The 20,028-nt window shown below is 64.1% G+C and overlaps 1 protein-coding gene and 1 long non-coding RNA gene across 3 annotated transcripts; one reads left to right on the top strand and one right to left on the bottom strand.

Moving 5' to 3' along the window:
- Nucleotides 1–3,291: 3,291 nt before the first annotated feature.
- On the top strand, nt 3,292–19,657 carry SP1 (Sp1 transcription factor). 2 transcript variants are annotated; one of them, XM_056515202.1, is made up of 6 exons: nt 3,292–3,395; nt 4,378–4,472; nt 5,126–6,626; nt 15,255–15,423; nt 15,697–15,896; nt 17,792–19,657. In XM_056515202.1, the coding sequence occupies exons 1-6, from the start codon at nt 3,389–3,391 to the stop codon at nt 18,106–18,108; spliced, it is 2,289 nt and encodes a 762-aa protein (XP_056371177.1). In that variant the 5' UTR covers nt 3,292–3,388; the 3' UTR covers nt 18,109–19,657. The 2 variants fall into 2 exon arrangements, with proteins under 2 accessions (XP_056371177.1, XP_056371178.1); XM_056515203.1 differs by lacking the exon at nt 3,292–3,395 and adding an exon at nt 3,871–3,992.
- Nucleotides 16,638–17,719, bottom strand: LOC130265895 (uncharacterized). Its single transcript, XR_008842705.1, has 3 exons — nt 17,430–17,719; nt 16,889–17,377; nt 16,638–16,701 (listed from the first exon to the last, which is right to left on the bottom strand). It is a non-coding gene; the product is annotated as an uncharacterized LOC130265895 (long non-coding RNA).
- Nucleotides 19,658–20,028: the final 371 nt, after the last annotated feature.

Raw genomic sequence — 20,028 nt, 5'->3', positions numbered from 1 at the left:
GGACGATCGGGGGGTGGCAGCGGGGGTGGGGCACCCCCGGCTGGCCCCGCTGCCCCCCCCCGGCTCGCCCCAGTGCTCCCAGTTTGCCCCCAGTCCAAGGCGGAGGGTTCCGCTGTCGCCGTCCAGTGTCCCCTCCGCTCACCGGGCCAGTGGGAGGTGGGGACAAGGACACGGATGGGGACAGGGCAGGCTTGGGGACAGCAGCAGAGATAGCGCGGGGACACTAACAGGGTTGGGGACACTTTTAGGGACACGGGACAGGACAGGGTCGGGGACAGAACAGGGAAACTTTGGGGACACTGTTTGCGACCGGAACAGGGTTGGGGACGCTGCTAGCGACATTCTTGGGGGACAGGACAGGGTCGGTGACAGTGTTGCTGCCAGGGCAGGACCGGTGACACTGCCGGTGACAGTCACAGTGATACTGCCATTGACAGGCAGTGAAAAGCGGTGCCAGTCCCGGTGACACTGCCGGTGACAGTCCCGGTGACATTGCTGGTGACAGGCAGTGACAGTCCCAGCGACACTGGCGGTGACAGTTCTGTGAAACCGCCGGTGACAACCCCAGTGACAATCCCGGTGCCCGGGTCCCCCTGGGGCGGGTGCCAGTCCTGGTGCCAGTCCCGGTGCCCGTGTCCCCCTGGGGCGGGTGCCAATCCCGGTGCCGGCCCCGGTGCCGGTCCCGGTGACAGTTTCAGTGCCCGGGTCCCCCTGGGGCGGGTGACAGTCCCGATGCCGGTCCCGGTGCCCGGGTCCCCCTGGGGCGGGTGCCAGTCCCGGTGCCGGTCCCGGTGCCCGTGTCCCCCTGGGGCGGGTGCCAATCCCGGTGCCGGTCGCGGTGCCAGTCCCGATGCCGGTCCCGGTGCCCGTGTCCCCCTGGGGCGGGTGCCAGTCCCGGTGCCGGTCCCGGTGCCAGTCCCGGTGCCCGGGTCCCCCTGGGGCGGGTGCCAGTCCCGGTGCCGGTCGCGGTGCCGGTCCCGGTGCCCGTGTCCCCCTGGGGCGGGTGCTGGTCCCGGTGACAGTCCCGGTGCCGGTCCCGGTGCCGGTCCCGGTGCCCGGGTCCCCCTGGGGCGCCCCCGCCAGGCGGCAGCAAAGCCTCGGGCCCAGGGGTGGCACGGCCCGGCCGCGACCACCGGGGGGCGCGTGGGGACACGGGGGACACTGGGGAGGGGTCCCGGTGGGGGACAGCGAGGGCTTAATTGGGGGTGTTAATTAGGGGAGTCCCCTGGGAGCTTTTTGGGGGCAATGATGGGGGCTTTAATTTTCATGGCCCTAATGGCGGGAGTTACTGGGGTCACTGGGACAAGGATCCCGCTGGAAGAAACGGGGTGAGGGGTTTAAAAAAAAGAGGAGGGGGATTTCATGGGGGCAGGTGCTGCCGCGCCTGCCTGGACCCCCAGCCCATCCCCGGCCCCCGTGACAGGATGGGGACAGTCCCGGTGTCCCCCCAGCCCCGGTGACAGGAAGGGGACAGTCCCGGTGTCCCCCCAGCCCCGGTGACAGGATGGAGACAGTCCCGGTGTCCCCCCCAGCCCCGGTGACAGAGTGGACACAGTCCCGGTGTCCCCCCCAGCCCCGGTGACAGGACGGGCACAGTCCCGGTGTCCCCCCCAGCCCCGGTGACAGAGTGGGGACAGTCCCGGTGTCCCCTCAGCCCCGGTGACAGGATGGGGACAGTCCCGGTGTCCCCCCCAGCCCCGGTGACAGGATGGAGACAGTCCAGGTGTCCCCCCCAGCTCCGGTGACAGGACGGGCACAGTCCCGGTGTCCCCTTCAACCCCGGTGACAGAGTGGGGACAGTCCCGGTGTCCCCTTCAACCCCGGTGACAGGATGGGGACAGTCCCGGTGTCCCCCCAGCCCCGGTGACAGGATGGAGACAGTCCCGGTGTCCCCCCAGCCCCGGTGACAGGGTGGGGACAGTCCCGGTGTCCCCCCAGCCCCGGTGACAGGATGGAGACAGTCCCGGTGTCCCCCCCAGACCCGGTGACAGAGTGAGGACAGTCCCGGTGTCCCCTCAGCCCCGGTGACAGGATGGGGACAGTCCCGGTGTCCCCCCGCACTGTTGGGCCCCTTTGCCCCCCGGTGCCACCACTGCAGGTCACGAGGGGACACCGAGCGACCCCCGTGGCCTGGGGGCAGCAGGACAAGGACAGGGCAGGGACAGGCTGGCCCCGAGCGCCATCGGCTGCGGGGGCGAGGCCGCGGGGCGGGAATTGGGCCGAAAACAGCGGGAAATGGGAAGGTCACGGACGGGGAGGGGGCGGTTTTGATGCTGGAAAGCGGAACCGAAGCCATTCCGTGTCCCTTGCTGTCCCCTCCCCGGTGTGCTGGCCGCGCCCCGCCCGCCACCAAACCGCTCGTTTTTCTATAAAATAAAGGATCTTGGCCCCAAAACCTCCCACGGCACGTTCCCAGGGCAAGGGCGGCCCGCGCTCCCCGCTGAGGCGAGCTCTGTGTCGGGACAGGGGTGGGCGATGTCGTGACAGGGCGCTGGGGGTGTTCACAGAGAGGCGGGCCCGTGAGGATGTGTCGCAGCGCCGCGGCGGCTGTCGCGACAGGGCCGGGCCGGCCCGTGGCACGGAACAGGGACTCAAGGAGGGAAGAGCCGCACGTAACCAGCGGTACCGAGGGCGGCGGAGCCTCGGCAGTGCCCGGGCGAGCCCGGCCGGCTCTGAGGGAGCCCGACCCAACATGGCGCCGGCTCCGCCATTCGCCGCGCCGTCCCCCCAAGGGCGCAGCCCAGCCGCTGGTCCCGCCTCCCCGCGGCGCCCATTGGCCCGTTTGAGACCGACCGGCGCGCTGATTGGCTCCGAGCCGCGCCGCGGCTGCGGCCTCCGCGCCCGGATTAGCCGGCTTTCCCGTCAATCTGCTCGCCTCTCCCGCCCCGCGGCGCGGTCGGCGCGGCCGGTTGGTGCTTGGCGCTGCCAGGTTCCGCCGAGCCCCGCCTGCCGCGCCCCATTGGCCGCGGCGCACGTTCATCACGCCGCGGCCCGCGCCGCCGCGGCCGCGCCCATACGGGGTCTCCCTGCGAACCCGCGCGGGCGCTGATTGGCTGTGCCGCCGCCCGCCCCCTCCCCCCCGCGCCCCCATTGGCCGCCGCCCCGCCGCGCTCCCCCTCCCCCACGGGGCGGGGCGCCGGGGGCGGGGCCCGCCCGCCCTCCGCTCCCCCCGCGCCGCGCCGCCCTCGCTTCCCATTGGCCGCGCCGCCCGTCGCTCCGCGGACCGCGCGGCTCCCATTGGCTGCGGGGGCGGCGGGGGCGGGGCGCGGGGCTGCGGCCGCGGCGCGCGGCCCCTCCCTCGGCAGCCCCTCGGCGGCACCGGCGGGTTCGGCCGCTCGCCCGCCCGCGCCCCCGCCCCGCCCCGCGCGCCCGGCCCGGCCCCGGCACCATGAGCGGTAAGGACGGGGCCGGCGCCGAGCGCCGCGCGGGGCCCCGGGCACACGCAGAGGCGGCGGCGCCCGCCCGCTCGGAGGGGCCAGAGGCGGCCCCGCCCCGCCGGGCCGGGCCCCGCCGGGCCGGGCCTCGCCGCGCCGCGCCGGGGGGACCTGCCGGGGGAGGGACCCGGGGGAGGGGGGAAGGCCTCGGGGGAGGGACCGGCGGCCGCGCCGGGCAGGGCTGGAGCGGAGGAGGGGGCGGCGGGGAGTGATGGGGACGCCCCGGGAATCGGGGCTGGGGGCGGTGGGGGGGGCCCGAGATCCCGGGGGATCGGGCGCGGAGATGGCGGGGGAGGCCGTGGGGGTGGGCGGCTGCGAGCGCGGGGAGCGGGGGGCTTTCCCCCGTTCCCGGGCAAGGCGCCCTGCGGGGGCGGATGCGGGAGCCGAGCGCGGGGGGGCCGCGCGGCAGCGCCGTGGGAAGGGGAGAGCGGGCGGGGGGCGCTCAGCGTCCCCTCCCCGGTGCAGAGGGGCGCCGGGGTGAGGGCAGCACCGGGGGGCTCAGCCCCGTGGCCGGCGGAGGATGAGGAGGCTCCCGAGCGCCGGGAGAGGAAGGATCCGGTGGGAGCGGGGACCCCGCGCCGGAGGGTCGCGGGTGGGGCGGCCCCGGGCGGGGGAATCCCGGTGCGGGTCCCGGGGCGGAGTGTGCCCCGGCCGGCGGGCACGGCCCGGGGAGGACCTCGGCGGGGCCAGGGAGTGTCCCGGGCGGTGGGGAGGAGCTGGGCCCTGGAGCGGGGCCGGGTCCTCCCCCCCTGTCCCGCTGCCAGCTCCCCTTTGGCAGCTCCCGGCTCTTCGCAGCCCCTTCCCGGCTGCGCCAGGCGCTCGCGGTGCCCCCGGAGCCGGCCCGCCGTGTCCCCTCCGGGCCCTGCCTGCCCCTCCCGAGCCTCGTGCCGCTGCCCTGCCCCGAAATGTCCCTAACCGGGGCTGTCGCTTCCCTCCTGCGCAGACCAAGAGAGCACCGAGGAGATGTCGGCTGTGAAGCCCGACAAGGGCGAAGGCGACGCCAGCAGCACGAGCAGCGCCGGCGGCGGGGAGGCCCAGGTGAGTGGGGGGAGGATCGGCCCCCGCCCGGCCCCGCTGGCCCCGGGAACTCGTGGCAAAGTCCAGGGCCGGGCCGAGCTGTTTGCTGGGCCCAGGCGAGCGTTTCAGCACGGGCAGGAAGAGGAGGCTGAGCGCTGCCAAACAGCGCCCGTGGCTTCTCCTCGCTGCCGGCTGTCCTCGGAATCACGCAGTTCCCCTGCTCCCAGTGACACCACGGCCCCTGCTGGCCCTGCTCCAGCTCGGGCAGCCCAGGAATGACCCTGTGACCCTCCTTCCTGGGGTTGTAACTGAGGGGGATTCCCCCGATTTGGGTTGGAGGAGCCCTCTCCTCTCCTGGCTTTCCCAGGCAGGCTCCCTTGGCTTTCCTCCCTCCCAAAAGGCTTTTCCCTGTGGTTCAGGCTGTCCCAGCCTGACAGCCCTGTGCCTGGCAGTTGTGTTTTTCCGGCTGTGGGTGGGTTTGTTCAGGAAGGAGTGTTTATCTTTTCCGAGTACGCTCCTCCCTGTTTTCTCTATTTAAGTTTTCTGGGTTTTGCTTTTTGTTTTTTTTTCTTTCTCCGTTTTTTTTTTTTTTTTTTCTTTTTTTTTTTTTTTTTCACTCCGGGCCTGCCCCTCGCGCCACCTCCCATCGCCTTAACTCCTCCTCTCGTCCCCAGGAGTCTCAGCCGTCCCCGCTGGCCCTGCTGGCGGCCACCTGCAGCCGCATCGAGTCTCCCAATGAGAACTCCAACAGCTCCCAGGGCCAGCAGGGCGGGAGCGGCGAGCTGGACCTGAACGCGGCCGCCGCCCAGCTCACCCAGTCGGCCAACGGCTGGCAGATCATCTCGGCGGGCTCCAGCACCCCCACGGGCTCCAAGGAGCCGGGCAGCAACGGCGGCAACGGCGGCGACGCCTCCAAGAGCCGCCCGGTCAGCACCGGGCCCTACGTGGTCACCTCGGCGTCCGGCCTGCAGAACCAGCAGGTGCTCACGGGGCTGCCGGGCGTCATCCCCAACATCCAGTACCAGGTGATCCCCCAGTTCCAGACCATCGACGGGCAGCAGCTGCAGTTCGCCACCACCCCGGCGCAGGTGAACGTGCAGCAGGATGCCTCGGGGCAGCTGCAGATCATCCCCGGCTCCAACCAGCAGATCATCACCAGCCGTGCGGGCGGCAGCAACCTCATCGCCATGCCCAACCTGCTGCAGCAGGCCGTGCCCATCCAGGGCGTGGGGCTGGCCAACAACAGCCTCTCCGGGCAGACCCAGTACGTGGCCAACGTGCCCGTGGCCCTGAACGGCAACATCACCCTGCTGCCTGTCAACAGCGTGGCCGCCAGCCTGGCCCCCACGTCCCAGACGGGCACCCTGAGCAGCTCGGGGTCGCCGGACAGCAGCTCCCAGCCGGCCACCTCGGGGGCTGCCAGCAGCTCGGGCAGCACGGCCACGTCCCAGGCCAGCTCGGGCGCCTTCTTCACCAACGCCAACAGCTACTCCACCACCACCACCACCAGTAACGTGGGCGCCATGAGTTTCTCCACCAGCGCCACGGTGGGCACCAACGTGCAGGCGCAGACGCCCCAGAGGGCCAGCAGCGTGCCCAGCTCGGACTCTCTGCAGAGCCCGGTGTCCGGGGTGACCCTGCAGCCCGGGCAGCAGAAGGAGGGGGATCAGGGGCAGCAGTCCCAGCAGCAGCAGCAGCAGCAGATCCTGATCCAGCCACAGCTGGTCCAAGGAGGGCAGACAATCCAAGCCCTGCAGACCACCCCGCTGTCTGGCCAGACCTTTGCCACTCAAGCCATCTCCCAAGACACCCTGCAGAACCTGCAGCTCCAGGCCGTGCCCAACTCGGGCCCCATCATCATCCGCACGCCCACGGTGGGTCCCAACGGGCAGGTGAGCTGGCAGACCATCCAGCTGCAGAACCTGCAGGTGCAGAACCCCCAGGCGCAGACAATCACGCTGGCCCCCATGCAGGGGGTGTCGCTGGGCCAGACGGGCAGCACCAGCACCACGCTGACCCCCATCGCCTCCCTGCCCAGCGGCACCGTCACCGTCAACGCCGCCCAGCTCTCCTCCGTGCCGGGCCTCCAGACTATTAACCTCAGTGCCTTGGGAGCGTCCGGGATCCAGGTGCACCAGCTGCAGGGACTGCCCCTGGCCATCGCCAACGCGCCCGGTGAGTGCTGGGGGCGAGGAACGCGGGGCCGGGCTGGGCTGGGCGTGGTTGGTGTCAAATGGTGTTGGCAGCTGGGGTGGGGCTTGTGCTGGCCCTGACAACCGAGTGTGTTGATCGCCAGAATTCACTGAAGGTCTCTTTGGGGAGTTGAAGTCTTGGAAGGAAAGGGAGGAGGTGGCTGTGAGGGGAAAGTGGAGGAAAAGGGGACACCTGGTTTTGTGCCACTGTCCTGCTCTGGTGGCCACCCAGCAGTCTCGGGTCAGGTCCCGAGTCCAGCTGGGCTCCTTGGCTGAGCCTGTAAAGAGTCACAGAGGGATTAAGTGACAACCCCATGAAAACAGAGTCACAGAGCCTCAGGAAATTTCCTCACGGGATGGACCAAAGGGCTCAGTAAGTGTCTGGTGCTGGCAGCGTGACCTCAGCGTGGCCCAGACGGTCCCGTGGGCACAGGACACCCTGCTCAGACCGCAGGGATCCATCCCAGTGTCCCGCCCAGCCTGGGAAAAGCAGGATACGTGCGTGGGGAGCCGAGCTGGAGCCTGCTCCGCTTCCGCCGCGGAAGGGATCGGCTCTGGGAACGCTCTCCGCTTGCTTTTCCACTGCTTTCCTTGGGTTTTGGTTTTTTTTTTTTTTTGTGTGTGTGTTCTGGCTCTGGCTAAAAGGGGCTGTTGCTGGATTTAGTCACAGTTGAGAGGCAGCAGAAAATGTTGCTCAACCCAGCCCGTGCTTCCTTCTCGCGAGAGGCGGCGGCTGCTCCCCCGGGCTTGTTTTGCAGCATTATTTTGGGCTGTTGCTACAGCAGCTTGGCTCGCAGGCGAGCCACGGGTCACTCCAGCCTCGGGATTAGCCTGATCCTTGGATTTCCCGGAGCGCAGGGACCCGGGGGGCTCCGCAGCCGGGGCTGGCACCGGGGGGACGCGGCCCCCGTGAGCCCCGGGTCCCCTCGCTGCCCTGCGGGGCCGGGGCTCGTTCCTGCCGTGCTCCCGGGCTCTCCCTTGTTTTGAAGGCTCTGGAGAAAGGCGTGGGCCAGCCCCAGTTCCTGTATTCGTGCCTGGCTCTGCCCTCGGAGGTGGAACAGGGAGGAACGTTCTAGAGACCACCCATCGCACGCAGCCGCCTCCTCCTTCTCTTTCTCCTCCTCCTCCTCGCCTGTTTTTTTAGCTCGGCAGCTCTCAGCCCTTGCAGAATTCCCCGCCAGCGGTGGCAGCAGCAGCGCTGGGGCCTCCTGGCCGTGTCCCCAGCCCCGGGGACGTGACGCTGGCGCTGTGACACGGGGACATTTGAAAAGAAAAGCCAGAGCAGGGTTCAGAGTTCTTGGGGAGCCCCAGCTCCGTGGGATGGTCCGGGAGGCTCCTGGGATGAAATGGGGAAAGCTGTGGCCAGGACAGCCCCTGGCACCCATCCAGGGCAGGATTTGGCTCCAGGCTGGAGGAGTTTTTCTCTGCCCGTGTCCCTCAGACGTGGCAAAGGGTCCCTTTGTCCCCCCAGCCCCACATCCCCCCAGGTCCGAGCTCTCCAGTGGGAATTGAGGGAGGGGTTTGTTCCCAACACCTCCCAAATCCCTGAGTGTTTTCCAAGCCTCCACGTGTGCTGGAACTTTCTGCTCCAGGCAAGGAGTTGGGAGGGATTTTTGGAGCAGGAAAAGCTGCTCTGCTTCCGGGGGAGGCAGATGGAAAATGAGCCCTTGCTGGTTTTCCTTGGATCCTGCTGCGTGTTCAGGGCTGCTGGGGAGGGAGGAGGTGCCCAGCCGGGGGTGTGGTGGCCCCAGCTGCCACCTGGGCTGGCAGCTCTGCGTGTCCTGCCCCTTCCAGAGCTCAGCTCAGCCTCTGGGGGGTTCTGTGTCCCCTCCTGAGCCCCGTGGATGGGGGGCTGTGGCTGCCAGCCCCTCTGCTCTGTTGCCAGTGAGGTTTTCTCCTGTTTTTTTGGCAGGGGAAAAATCCCTCAGGGAGAAAACAACACTTGAAAAGGTCTTTAAAACTCAGATTTTTTTGCTCCTGGGTGTAATGGCGAGCCCAGCTCTCTGTGCAGCTCTGACTCAGTGTCTGTGTTCAGGGTGGCTCGAAGGCTGTTCCTCCTGCCTGGCCGGGCTGGAAGCAGCAGGGGCAGGTCTGTGACCACCAGGGGTGGCATGTGGGCAAACAGGCCCTGCTGCCAGGGAGGGGGGATTTCCTCAGCTGGCAGCACCCCAAAACCCTCCCGGGGCTGCTGCCAGCCCTGCCCACCTGGGTGGGCACCTGAGAGGTGAGGGACGGGGTCTGGGGCTCAGGTGGGGTCTGAGAGCCAGCTCAGTGGGGTCTGTGCCACCTCAGTGGGGTCTGAGAGCCACCTCAGTGGGGTCTGAGACACCTCAGTGGGGTCTGAGCCACCTCAGTGGGGTCTGAGAGCCACCTCAGTGGGGTCTGAGACACCTCAGTGGGGTCTGTGACAGCTCAGTGGGGTCTGTGCCAGCTCAGTGGGGTCTGTGCCTCATCAGTGGGGTCTGAGACACCTCAGTGGGGTCTGTGGCACCTCAGTGGGATCTGTGACAGCTCAGTGGGGTCTGTGACACATCAGTGAGGTCTGAGACACCTCAGTGGGGTCTGTGGCACCTCAGTGGGATCTGTGACAGCTCAGTGGGATCTGTGACAGCTCAGTGGGATCTGTGACAGCTCAGTGGGGTCTGAGACACCTCAGTGGGGTCTGTGGCACCTCAGTGGGATCTGTGACAGCTCAGTGGGGTCTGTGCCACATCAGTGAGGTCTGTGCTACCTCCGTGGGGTCTGAGACACCTCAGTGGGGTCTGTGGCACCTCAGTGGGGTCTGTGACAGCTCAGTGAGGTCTGTGCTACCTCCGTGGGGTCTGAGACACCTCAGTGTCACCCCAGCCCACGGGGAGGGGACATCCTGTGTGAGGGGATGTTGGCGGGCATTTTGTGACATCGGGGTTTCTCTTCCTCTTTTGCCATAGGGAGGGGGAGAGGGACTTTCTGAGCTCCGTGTCCTTGTGGTGGCCCTGTCCCCATGTCCCTGTCCCAGCCTTGCCTGGCTCAGGAATGTGCTGGGTAAACAGGCGACCACCAGGTTTAATTTTAACTGGAATTAAACCCCCTTGTTTTGGGGACACTCAAGGGATATCCCTCGTTTTGGGATGTTTGATTCCAGGGCTGGAGGGAGCTCCTGGGTGGGATTGGGATTTTCTGGGCAGCACGAGCTCGGTTCCAGCTCCTTGGATGGGGGAATGGAGCAGGGGGACATCAGGACCATCCTGAAAGGGAAACTCGGCAGTGTGCTCGGAAACCCTCCCGGCTCCTGCTCCCCCTCGCCCCTCCAGGGCCCGGCCCAAGCCCAGCCCGGGGCACAAAGCCCCGATTGTGTCCGGGCAGCCTTGGAGCAGGGCCGGGACGGGGCAGCGGCACGGCACGGAGCGCGGTGGGAGGGGAACGGGAAAGGAACGGGAGTGGGAGTGGGAGGGGAAATGGGAATGGGAATGGGAAAGGGAAAGGGAACGGGAGCGGGAACAGGAACGGGAGTGGGAGTGGGAACAGGAACAGGAACGGGAGCAGGAACCGGGAGCGGGAAAGGGAACAGGAATGAGAACAGGAATGGGAATGTGAACTGGAACGGGAATGGGAATGGGAGCGGGAGCGGGAATGGGAAAGGGAACGGGAATGGGAACGGGAGCGGGAACAGGAACGGGAGTGGGAGTGGGAACGGGAATGGGAATGGGAATGGGAGCGGGAGCGGGAACAGGAACGGGAGTGGGAGTGGGAACAGGAACAGGAACGGGAACGGGAACGGGAGCAGGAACCGGGAGCGGGAAAGGGAACAGGAATGAGAACAGGAATGGGAATGTGAACTGGAACGGGAATGGGAAGAGGAATGGGAGTGGGAACGGAAATGGGAAAGGGAATGGGAGCGGGAACAGGAACGGGGGCGGGAACGGGAACGGGAGCAGAGCCCCGGCCCCGCAGGATCCGCCCGGCGCTGCAGCCCTTGTTTGTCTCGCCCCCGTGACATCACAGCACAAATCAGCCTGTTGTGAAACTTCCTGCTCTGAGCCCCGGCCAGGCTGGACTTTACATCCCCGCTGCGTTCCCGGCTGGCCTCGGTCCGTGTCCTTCCCCCGGGACTCACACGAGTCCCCAGGGCTCGCTGGGGAGGAAGGGCAGCGCTCCCGGCAGAGCCTGTGCCGCCACAGCTCTGTCTGGGTGAGGCTGTGCCCCACACAGCCCTGTGGGTCACCCTGTGGGTCCTGGGCTCCGTGGGGCAGCCCTGGGATCCATGGGGCAGCCCTGGGATCCATGGGGCAGCCCTGGCTCCGTGGGGCAGCCCTGGCTCCGTGGGGCAGCCCTGGGCTCTCTGGGGCAGCCCGGGCTCTATGGGGCAGTCCTGGCTCCATGGGGCAGTCCTGGCTCCGTGGGGCAGCCCTGGGATCCATGGGGCAGCCCTGGCTCCGTGTGGCAGCCCTGGCTCTATGGGGCAGCCCAGGCTCCGTGGGACAGCCCAGGCTCCGTGGGGCAGCCCTGGGATCCATGGGGCAGCCCTGGCTCTATGGGGCAGCCCTGGCTCCATGGGGCAGCCCTGGCTCCGTGGGACAGCCCTGGCTCTATGGGGCAGCCCTGGCTCCATGGGGCAGCCCTGGCTCCGTGGGACAGCCCTGGGATCCATGGGGCAGCCCTGGCTCTATGGGGCAGCCCTGGCTCCATGGGGCAGCCCTGGCTCCGTGTGACAGCCCTGGGATCCGTGGGGCAGCCCTGGCTCCATGGGGCAGCCCTGGCTCTCTGGGGCAGCCCTGGGCTCTCTGGGGCAGCCCTGGTTCCGTGGGGCAGCCCTGGGCTCCATGGGGCAGCCCGGGCTCTATGGGGCAGTCCTGGCTCCATGGGGCAGTCCTGGCTCCGTGGGGCAGCCCTGGGATCCATGGGGCAGCCCTGGCTCCGTGTGGCAGCCCTGGCTCTATGGGGCAGCCCAGGCTCCGTGGGACAGCCCAGGCTCCGTGGGGCAGCCCTGGGATCCATGGGGCAGCCCTGGCTCCGTGGGACAGCCCAGGCTCCGTGGGGCAGCCCTGGGATCCATGGGGCAGCCCAGGCTCCGTGGGGCAGCCCTGGGATCCATGGGGCAGCCCTGGCTCTCTGGGGCAGCCCTGGCTCCATGGGGCAGCCCTGGCTCTATGGGGCAGCCCAGGCTCCGTGGGACAGCCCAGGCTCCGTGGGGCAGCCCTGGCTCCATGGGGCAGCCCTGGCTCTCTGGGGCAGCCCAGGCTCTATGGGGCAGCCCAGGCTCTATGGGGCAGCCCTGGCTCTATGGGGCAGCCCAGGCTCTATGGGGCAGCCCAGGCTCCGTGGGGCAGCCCAGGCTCCGTGGGGCAGCCCTGGCTCCATGGTCCATCCCTGCTCCTCCTGCTCCCCGTGCTCCTCCCGGCTCAGGGAAGCGCTGGCGGCCGCGCCGGTCGGACGGGTCGGGTTGGACGTGCAGCTCCCACCCCGTGACTCCTCCCAGGACAGGTCCCAGCCCCAGAGCCGTCTGCCAGGCCCTGATCTGTGTCTCCCTTTTATCTGGGCCAGCCCCAGCCCTGCTGGAGCCCCGTCCTTATCACCCCACGCAGGAGACGCGTCCTGGCTGCGCTCTGGGGGAGTTTCCGTCTGGCTCCTCTCCAGAGCGTCCCCTCCCACCCCATCCCACTCCCCATCCCCTCCAGCCCATCCAGGACGCCTGGGTCAGATCCTGAGACTGATACAGGCGTCAGTTCCTCCTTGGGATTAAAACCTTGGGATTTGTGGCTCGGGAAAGCATCCAGCCTTGACTGGGGGGAGCGAGAGGCGCACGCAGGTTCGGGGGAGGTGGGAGGTGCCTGCTGGGGCTCCCCACCTCGGGAATTGCCCTTCCCTGTCTCATCCAGGCATTTTCCTCCTTCCACAGCCCTCACACAGGGATTTCTGCCTGGGTGTCAGGGGGTGGGACCTGCCTGTGCTGCAGGGTGAGGTGCTCTGGGCGCTTCCACCCAGCAAAGGCAGGGCAGGACCAGGGGCTTCATCCGGGTAATGTGACAATTCAGGAATTTAAAGGGCAGAGGGGCTCTGTCTGTCAGGCTGCAGCATTTGGCAAATCCTGGGGGATTCACAGATCTAGCAGAGTGAATGATGAGGTGATTCCCTGCCTCGCTCTGTCCCCTGTTGCAGCCCACCTCACTCATTCCATCAGCTCCATCCCAATTTATCCCCTCTCCAAAGGAAGTGTCGCTCGTCCTGACGCACAGAAACCTCCAGCAATTACAGGAGCTGCCCAGGGAGTGGCTTCTGGAGTCATTAGAGTCCAAATTAAAGCCCAGTTACTCACTGGGCTGCAGACTTGCAGCCTGCCCCATCCCCTGGTTCCCTCTCCACCACCCCAGTCTCCAAGGAATTGCTGAGCCAGAGCTTGGCTCATTTGCGTGGATGAGCTCCTGGTGCAGATTAACTCATTTTGCAAATCAGGGAGGGAATCAGAAAGGGAAGAAACCAAGGGGACGAGGTTCCAAAGCCACTTTGTCCCTTTGTGCAGCTCTTTGGTGTGTCTGGAGCAGCTGGGTTTGTTCTGGGCAGGGCAGGAAGTGGGGAGAACTCGAGTTGTGAGCTAGAAAATGTGGATTTTGGAGATATTTACAGGAACACACCCTGCGAGGCTGGGGCTGCACGTCCCCAGGTTTTGCTTTTCTTTCTTTTCACCTGAAAACTTCCTCGTGCCTGGTGCCAGCTCCCCGCCTCACCCCCTGCTCCTCTGCCCAGCTGCCAGAGTTTGCACAATCAGCCCTGGTTTGTTGGTTTTGGGTTTTATTTCCAGCTCTTCCCCTGAAGATGAACACGGGGTCTGTTCCCCTGCCTGAGGTCGGCCGGGGTGGGTGTGAGAGCTCCTCTCTCCTCCCCGCCTGGCATTTCTCACCTCCTGGTAGTTTGCTAAATAAAGCAAACAAACCCCAGCTTTTTCCTGCACAAGGAGCACCTTGTCTGCAGAGAATTCCCAAGCCAACATTCCTGGGTTTGGGGTTTTTTGGTGGGACACCAGGAACTGCCCCGTTCCTGGGGGGGTCTCAGAGGTCGCTGGTGGAGCAGGGCCCCTCTCCTGCCTTCCCAAAATCACTCTTTCTTCCCAGGTTTTTTCCAAGGATTAAACCTCCTCCTGCTCTATTAATAATATTTTTTCCAGGGCTTTGCTGACCCGAGTGTGGAGCCTCCAGGGAAGCTTTAGTCTTAGCAGGGACGTGCATTAGCAGGGATAATAAACGTGAATTATCCTCTCTGCCCACCTCTTCCCTGAACCTCTTGAGTCCCAGAGATTCCAGAGCTGTTGTTTGGGGTGGGATGATCCCTGCAGGTCCAGGATCTGCTGCCCTGGATTCATACCTCGCTGAGAGGCAGACACAGATCTCCAGCAGCAGATTTGGGTTTGTTCCCCCCGTGCCAAAAGGCCAAAAGTGCCTCGTGGGCTTTTGCCTCTTGGAGGATTGAAGCATCCTGGCTGGATTCCCCCTGCCCCTGGTGTATTTTTGGGGAGAGAACTTGTGTTTTCTCCTGGTTTGGGTTTTTTTTTTTGGGAGGAGGGGAGAGAGCTTTTTTTTTTTGGTTTTTTTTTTTTTTTTTTTTGTCCATCAGCTCTTCCCATCCGGGGAAATCTCTAATCCGTGGCTGGAGCACAAAGCTGTTGGTGCTGGCTTAGGGAGCTTAAAATCCCCTCCCAGCTCCCTCCTGCAGGGCTGTGACTGCAGACACGTCAGGGAGCTGCAGGGAGGGACTGGGGAGCTCCTGGAATCCTCAGTTCTGCAGGGAATGTGGCACTGAGGGCTGGGCTTCAAACGGTGTCACCTTTGGAGGGGACAGGCCTGGCTGGGGCAGCATTCCCCTGCTCCCAGGGTTGGTGCCAGGCTGGAAATCTGGGGTTTGTGTGGGGTGACAGCCCCTGGTGACAGCCCCTGGTGACATCCTGGCTGCTCCTGCCCCGTCCCCAGTCTGCCCCTCCTGTTCTCCACAGGCAAACAGCCCCAGGCTGTGCTGGGAAGCTTTAGCTTGGGTTTTGGGAAAGATTTCCTCACTTTCCCGGTGGCTTTTGTCCTCCTCTGGGCTGCAGGGACCCGTTCTGGTGGCTGCTGTCCCTCCTGCTCCTCCGTGGAGCTTTGCCCAGGCACCACTGACGCCTGCTGGCACCAGCACCACCAGGGACTGGGGAGGCTGTTCCTGCCAGGAATTCCTCCTCATTCCCAGCTCCGTCTCTGGGTTGTGAAACTCCCTCCTGGCACCTCCAGAGCGCCCAGCCTGCGCCTCACAGGGGATTTGAAATTTATCCTTCTCCAACCCCCCACCTGGTTCCTGCCTCAGAGCTCCTACGTAGAAAACTGGGGTTGTAAAGGAAGTTTCCCTGCTTGGCCGAGGTGCTGGTCTCAGCAGGGTTTCCCAGCAGGATCGTGGGTACACTTTTGGGAATGCAAGTCCAGTTCCAAAGGTGCAGTGAGTGACCATCAGCCCCCACTGACCTTCCTGTGGCCTCATCCTCGCTGGAGCTGCTGGGAACAGCAGCAGGGAGAGCCCAGGAGATGGGGAGGGTCAGGAAAGCCGGGGGAGAGGGTGGGATTAATTGCCAGCTCCATCCTTGGTGAGGGGCCCTAACTGTGCTCTCTTGCAGGTGAGCACGGGGCGCAGCTGGGGCTGCACGGCGGCAGCGGGGACGGGCTGGGCGACGAGAGCGCGGCCGTGGAGGAGGGGGAGACCAGCCCCGACCCCCAGCCCCAGCAGGGCCGGAAAACGCGGAGGGAAGCCTGCACCTGTCCCTACTGCAAGGAGGGCGAGGGCAGGTGAGGCTGCTGCTCGCAGCATCCCCAGGGTGCCTCCTTGGAAAGGGTCCCTCCCATCGTCAGGTTCCCCCAGCTCTGGCAAGGCCACCCCAGTGCCACGTCCCCGTGGCCACCTGGGCACCCCCAGGTCCACCTTTCCAACCCCGATTCCCCGTGCCTGGAGTGCCCCTGGGGCTGCTCTGACCCTGGCTCTGAACCTCACCCCAAACCCCAAACCCACCAATCCCATCCCAATCCGATTCCCTTGGGGTTTAACCCTTTCCCTCCTTGCAGGAGCTCTGGGGATCCAGGGAAGAAAAAGCAGCACATCTGCCACGTGCCGGGCTGCGGGAAGGTGTACGGGAAGACCTCTCACCTGCGGGCACACCTGCGGTGGCACACGGGGGAGAGACCCTTCATCTGCACCTGGGTGCTGTGCGGGAAGCGCTTCACCCGCTCCGACGAGCTGCAGCGGCACAAGCGCACGCACACGGGTACGGGCTGCGAGCCGGGGTCTGGGGGGCTGCTCCTGGACCCTGGGGGGCTGATCCTGGATCCTGGGGGGCTGCTCCTGGACCCTGGGAGTCCTTGGGATGGCTGCTCCTGAACCCTGGGGGGCTGATCCTGGATCCTGGGGGGCTGATCCTGAACCCTGGGGGGCTGCTCCTGGATCCTGGGAGTCCTTGGGATGGCTGCTCCTGAACCCTGAGGGGCTGATCCTGAATCCTGGGGGGGCTGCTCCTGGATCCTGGGGGGCTGATCCTGAACCCTGGGAGTCCTTGGGGTGGCTGCTCCTGAACCCTGGGGGGCTGATCCTGAACCCTGGGGGGCTGATCCTGAATCCTGGGGGGCTGCTCCTGAACCCTGGGGGCTGCTCCTGAATCCTGGGGTGGCTGATCCTGAACCCTGGGATTCCTTGTGATAGCTGCTCCTGGATCCTGGGGGGCTGATCCTGAACCCTGGGAGTCCTTGGGGTGGCTGCTCCTGAACCCTGGGGGGGCTGCTCCTGGACCCTGGGGGGCTGCTCCTGAAATCCTGGGGGGCTGATCCTGAATCCTGGGGGGCTGCTCCTGAACCCTGGGATTCCTTGTGATGGCTGCTCCTGAATCCTGGGGTGGCTGCTCCCAAAATCCTGGGGGGGCTGCTCCCTGAACCCTGGGGGGGCTGCTCCTGGATCCTGGGGGGGCTGATCCTGGATCCTGGGGGGGGCTGATCCTGGATCCTGGGGGGGTTGATCCTGAATCCTGGGAGTCCTTGGGATGGCTGCTCCTGAACCCTGGGGTGGCTGCTCCCAGAATCCTGGGGGGCTGCTCCTGAACCCTGGGGGGCTGCTCCTGGATCCTGGAGGGGCTGCTCCTGAACCCTGGGGGGGCTGATCCTGAACCCTGGGATGGCTGCTCCCAAAATCCTGGGGTGGCTGCTCCCAAAATCCTGGGATTCCTTGGGATGGGTGCTCCCAAAATCCTGGCTTGGCTGCTCCTGAAACCCTGGGGTTCCTTGGAATGGCTGCTCCCAAAGTCCTGAATCCCAGCCTCTTCCCAAGTCCCAGCCTCTTCCCAAATTCCAACCTTTTCCCAAATCCCAGTCTCTTCCCAAGTCCCAGCCTTTTCCCAGATCTCAGCCTTTTCCCAGATCTCAACCATTTCCGAAATCCCAACCTCTTCCTAAATCCCAACCTTTTCCAAGTCCCAGCGTCTTCCCAAGTCCCAACCTTTTCCCAGATCTCAGCCTTTTCCCAAATCCCAACCTCTTCCTAAATCCCAACCTTTTCCAAGTCCCAGCCTTTTCCCAAATCCCAGCCTCTTCCCGAATCCCAACCTCAAGTCCCAGCCTCTTCCCAAATCCCAGCTTCTTCCCAAGTCCCAGTCTCTTCCCAAATCCCAGCCTCTTCCCAAATCCTAATCTCTTCCCAAGTCCCAGCCTCTTCCCAAATCCCAGCCTCTTCCCAAATCCCACCCTCTTCCCAAATCCCAGCCTCTTCCCAAACCCAACCTCTTACCAAATCCCATCCTTTTCCAAATCCCAACCTCTTACCAAATCCCAACCTCTTCCCAAATCCTAATCTCTTCCCAAGACCCACCCTCTTCCCAAATCCCACCCTCTTCCCAAGTCCCAGCCTCTTCCCAGATCCCAACGTCTTCCCAAATCCCAACCTCAAGTCCCAAGCTTTCCCAAATCCCAATCTCTTCCTGAATCCCAGCCTCAAATCCCATCCTTTTCCAAATCCCAGCCTCTTCCCAAATCCCAACCTCTTCCCAAATCCCAGCCTCAAGTCCTAGCCTTTCCCAAATCCCAATCTCTTCCCAAATCCCAGCCTTTTTCCCCAAATCCCACCCTCTTCCCAGCCCCACCTCCCCACCCCTCACCTCCGTGTCCATCCCCACCCCAGGAGAGAAGAAGTTCGCCTGCCCCGAGTGCCCCAAGCGCTTCATGCGCAGCGACCACCTGTCCAAGCACATCAAGACGCACCAGAACAAGAAGGGCGGCGCCGCCGGCGTGGCCATGAACGTGTCGGCCGTGCCCATGGACTCGGCGGCCGCGGCCGAGGGCAACGGGGGCGCCACGCCCTCGGCGCTGATCGCCACCAACATGGTGGCCATGGAGGCCATCTGCCCCGAGGGCATCGCCCGCCTGGCCAGCAGCGGCATCAACGTCATGCAGGTGGCCGACCTGCAGTCCATCAACATCAGCGGCAACGGCTTCTGAGCGGCGCCACTGCAAGGCCAGAGCTATATATATATATATTTTTTTTTTTTTTAATTTCGGCTTGATTATTTCTTTTTTTTTTTTTTTTTGGTCCGTTTTTTTCCTCCTTTCCCCGCCCCTCCCATCTCCCTCGGCGTCATCATGCCTTGGTCCTTTTAGCAAAAAAAAAAAAAAAAAAAAAAAAACCAAAAAATGAACAACAAAAAAAAAAATTTATCCCCGACGACAGAAATACCGACAAAACAACAACAAAAAAAACTAAACAAAAAAAAAACCAAAAAAGCAGAAAAAAACACAAAAAAAAAAAAAGAAGAGAAAAGATTCTATATTATTATTATATATATAAAAATATAAAATGTGTTCGTTTGAGAGAGGAGAGATGTTGCTGTGACCATGGCGTGGTCCCTTTGATGCCTTATCCTGGAGCAGGTCGGCCCCTCTGGGGCGCGTGGGCGATGCCCGAGCTCTCCTCCCCTCCCCAGACCCCATTTCCCATCAGAACCCCCCCAAATCCCCCCTCCCCGGGCTGTCCTTGGCTTTGCTTTGAGGTGATTCTGTAATTCCTTTGGCATGCTCGGGGGGAGATCCCGCTGGAGTTTTCACCCTTGGACTCCCACTGCCCTCCCCTGCCTCGGCAGGTGTTGTTTTTGTTTTTTTCCCCTCGGATCTTGGTTGTTTCCAGCCGTTTTCTTGGCAGGGCTCCCGCCCCGTGGGAGTGGAGCTGCTCCATGGGAAGGTCGTGGACAGAGGGGCTGGGACACAGCCCTGGGGGCACAACTGGAGCGGGGGGGGAAAGTTGATTTCTTTTTTTATTACAGCCAGCGTTGGAATTAATAATAATAATAATAGTAATAATGGGGAAAAAGGAGAATCTTTGGAGCTCAGCCGGTCTGGAGCGAGGGGAGGCACCGCGGGGACCCTCGGGGGCTCTGCTGGAGGCTCCCAGCCAAGGAAAAAGGGTGTTGGAAATAGGGACAGCTTGGGAAAAACCTGCCCAAAAAGGGTTTTCCAGGATGCTGCTCTGGCCGCCGTGGGAGGGCCGGGTCCTTTCCGCCCTTCCTCCCACACCCTCCTCTTCCTGCCCCGGGCGCCCTGCCCGGCTCCATCCCCAAAAAAAAGGGGAAATCCGGGTTTGTTCCCCAGCAGCAGCTTTGGGGTGAGCCCAGCAGGGCCCGAGGTGGGGGAATGGAGGAGGAGGAGCTGAGCAAGAACTTCCCTGCTCCCGTTTTGGGGTCAGGCGTGACCCCCTTTCCCTGGGGGGGTGCAGAGGGGAGACCCCCCCGGGATCCCACCTGCCCCGGGCCATTCCCACGGATTTTTTGGGCATTTTCCCTGCCAGGGCACCCCACATCTCCAGCCAGTGCTTCCCACCCTTTTCCTGCTCCCCTTGTCGGGAGAAGCTGCAGCAGGGCCCGGAGCAGGGGCAGGCACTGGGGAGGAGCCGGAATCCCTCGGGAGAGCTCAGGAGAGGAGCTGGAGCAGCTGCCCCGAGCTCCTGTGGGAAGCAGCAATCTTGTTCTGATTTGGGGTTTTTTTGTTTTTTTTTTTTTTTTTTTGTTTTTGTTTTTTTTGGTTAAAAAAAAAAACAAAAAAAAAAACCAAACCCACACACGAAAAAAAAAATAAAAGGAAAAGGCAGCAGGAGCTCCCTGGGGAGGGGGCACAGGGCCCGGCCCCCCCAGCCCCCCCCGGCTCTCTCTCTCGATATCTATTTTTGCATTTGTATATTTTTATATAGGAAACTTTAAGCATTTGTATTTTAATAACCCTGTGAAGCACTATGAGCCCCCCAGCCCCTTCCCCCCCCCCCCCAGCCCAAAACCCACAAAGGATTGGGACAAAAAAACAGGTTTCTTAATTTAATGGTCAATTTGATGATTTTGCCCCCCCCTCCCCTCCAGCCCCGAGCCCAACTCCGTT

This window comes from Oenanthe melanoleuca, linkage group LGE22 (assembly GCF_029582105.1).
Source record: "Oenanthe melanoleuca isolate GR-GAL-2019-014 linkage group LGE22, OMel1.0, whole genome shotgun sequence".
Lineage (NCBI taxonomy): Eukaryota > Metazoa > Chordata > Aves > Passeriformes > Muscicapidae > Oenanthe > Oenanthe melanoleuca.
Note: the sequence above shows the minus strand (reverse complement) of the source record. Positions and strands in the feature narration are given on the sequence as shown.